General features: G+C 40.2%; 1 protein-coding gene across 3 annotated transcripts in view; it reads right to left on the bottom strand.

Annotated features, from left to right (window-relative positions):
- The window catches only part of Ift52 (intraflagellar transport 52), a 28,432-nt gene that overhangs the window by 21,756 nt on the left and 4,485 nt on the right, over positions 1-2,191 (bottom strand). For all 3 annotated transcript variants that reach the window (XR_002376881.2, XM_021149314.2, XM_021149303.2), the window contains exons 2-3: positions 1,305-1,429; positions 361-448 (exon numbers count right to left, since the gene is read on the bottom strand). Coding sequence is in view for 2 of the 3 variants with exons in the window: in XM_021149314.2 (XP_021004973.1) it covers positions 361-448; positions 1,305-1,423 (207 nt within the window). In the remaining variant the exon portion in view is untranslated. The remainder of the gene's footprint in view (positions 1-360; positions 449-1,304; positions 1,430-2,191) is intronic.

Genomic DNA, 2,191 nt, shown 5'->3' with positions numbered 1-2,191 from the left:
AAAAAAAAAAACGAAATGTCACCTTTCTTATTATGGGTTTAAATGGATAGGTACACTGGGCATGGCGGGGTACACCTGTAATTCCAGCACTTAGATAGTGGACACAGGAAGATCGCAGATTTGAGGCTAGACTGGGCTACACAGCTGTCCTATGTTCAAAGTAAATTATGGCAAAGAAGTGTGCCTGACCCTTAATTACCTTCCCAGTGGGCTTACTCTGTGGGGAGTCACAGGTCATCGGCACAGAGGGGAGATGACTACTCTAAGAAAACATAGCAGGTGTGGAGGGAGACTCAAATCCATTGATCCCTTGCCTGCCCCGCCCCGGCCTCTCTTGGTTTCTGTATGAATACTCCTTACTTCAGCAGCAGTAAACTTTTCCCTTGGTCCAGCTGTGATCCATAGTTTCACCCCAATTAACTTCTCAGAAGTGATTTCATCTTTCAAGCTGAAAAGTGATTTTAAGAGTAAATTAGAGCCATAATTTAAGTCAATTTATGAGTTATTGTAGCCTCTTGACTATATAGAACTATAAAGCTTGAGACAGGAGCTTAGAGCAGCCTCTCTCCCAAAGTGAGAGCCCCTTACCGGACTGCCCTAGAGGCATCCAGGCTGGGTTCAGAAACTCCCAATCAGCAAAGGAGTTCAAGTTAACCACCACTAAAGGATAAAGAAGTCTTTCAAGTACTAAGTCAATAAACTCTTCCATTAGTATATTTATATTTTAAGGCAGGGACTCATAGCCCAGACTAGCATCAAACTTATTATGTAGCCAAGTCTAACGTTGAAGCCCTACTCTACCTACTGCTACCTCCCAAGTGCCGAGACTTGGGCACATGCCACAAAGCCTGGCTCTAACCTTAACTTCTACAACTACATGTTTTCACTCACTAAAATAAAACAAAACAACCCCCCCATGCACTACGGAGTAGAGCTGTAACTGAGTGGTAGAGTGCTTGTGTAGCCTGTGCAGGGTCTTAGGTTCATCCTCATGACCACAGGGGAAAAGATATTTAAAGAAAGCTCATCTGAAAACAAAGACATTTTCATTAATTCTCACTTTTCCTTCTCTAATCTGAAATGTTAATTAAACAAACCTAAAATGTGTCTGTCTCTTAGCTAAACTTAAATATAAAATATGGAGAAAATATCTGATATCTTAAAACATTATATATGCATAATTATAATGAATCTTTGTTTTTTATTAGAGGGCAACTTAATAATATGCTAACCAATCTTCAAACTATTGACAAGTTCTACCATCAGGTCACCATTATCACTCAGAAAGCAGTACCCACAATCACCTCTGAATCTTCCAATTACTCCGAAGTCTTTTCTGCAAAGATTTGTAGCCGGTGTTGGTAGTAAACACCTCCTTTTTGTATGCATTGAAAAGAATGGTACTCCGCAGCTCCTTCTCCATGGTTACCTTATAGATAAAGACAAACCAAAGAAGCAGTAATTTAAAAATGCCCTCAAAGGCTGAGAGTGAAATGCCAACGGCCAAACCCGACGCAGCCTGAGCCTGCCTGGCTTTAACTCTCAGGCTGTACTCTGGCTCTTCTACCTGCCTACTTTCATGTCTTTTCCTACCACCACCCTCCTGTTGTATGCTGAGATTGCTCACTCCTGACAAGTGTAGGGTATATATCTCTACATTATTTTATTTACAACTTAGTTTATTTTATAAAATAAGATCTTACCATAAATGCTACTCTGAAACACATTGTATTTCAAATTTCCTTTACATATGAACCAATTCTTCCAAGTAACTACACAGTATCCTGTATTGAGGACATAATACAACTATTTAACCAATCATAAACCTAATGACACGTTTTTCAATTTTCTTTGCTAGTAAAAGACTAAAAACATTCCTAGGCTTTTTAAATTTTATCTATTTACCTAGACTCATTTAAAAATTCTGTCTGTCTGTCTATCTATCTATTTATCTGAGATAGGGTCTTACTATGTAGTTCTGGCTGTCCTGACACTCATTATGTAGACCAAGATGGCCTCAAATTCACAGAGACTCATCTGTCTCTGTCTCCAAGTGTTGGGATTTAAGGTCTGCATCTACATGCCCAGTTAGACTCATTTAAAATTTACTTATGCCGGGCGTGGTGGCGCACGCCTTTAATCCCAGCACTCGGGAGGCAGAGGCAGGCGGATTTCTGAGTTCGAGGCCAGC

Source organism: Mus caroli, chromosome 2 (assembly GCF_900094665.2).
Source record: "Mus caroli chromosome 2, CAROLI_EIJ_v1.1, whole genome shotgun sequence".
Taxonomy (NCBI): domain Eukaryota; kingdom Metazoa; phylum Chordata; class Mammalia; order Rodentia; family Muridae; genus Mus; species Mus caroli.
This window is presented reverse-complemented; position numbering and strand designations above follow the sequence as displayed.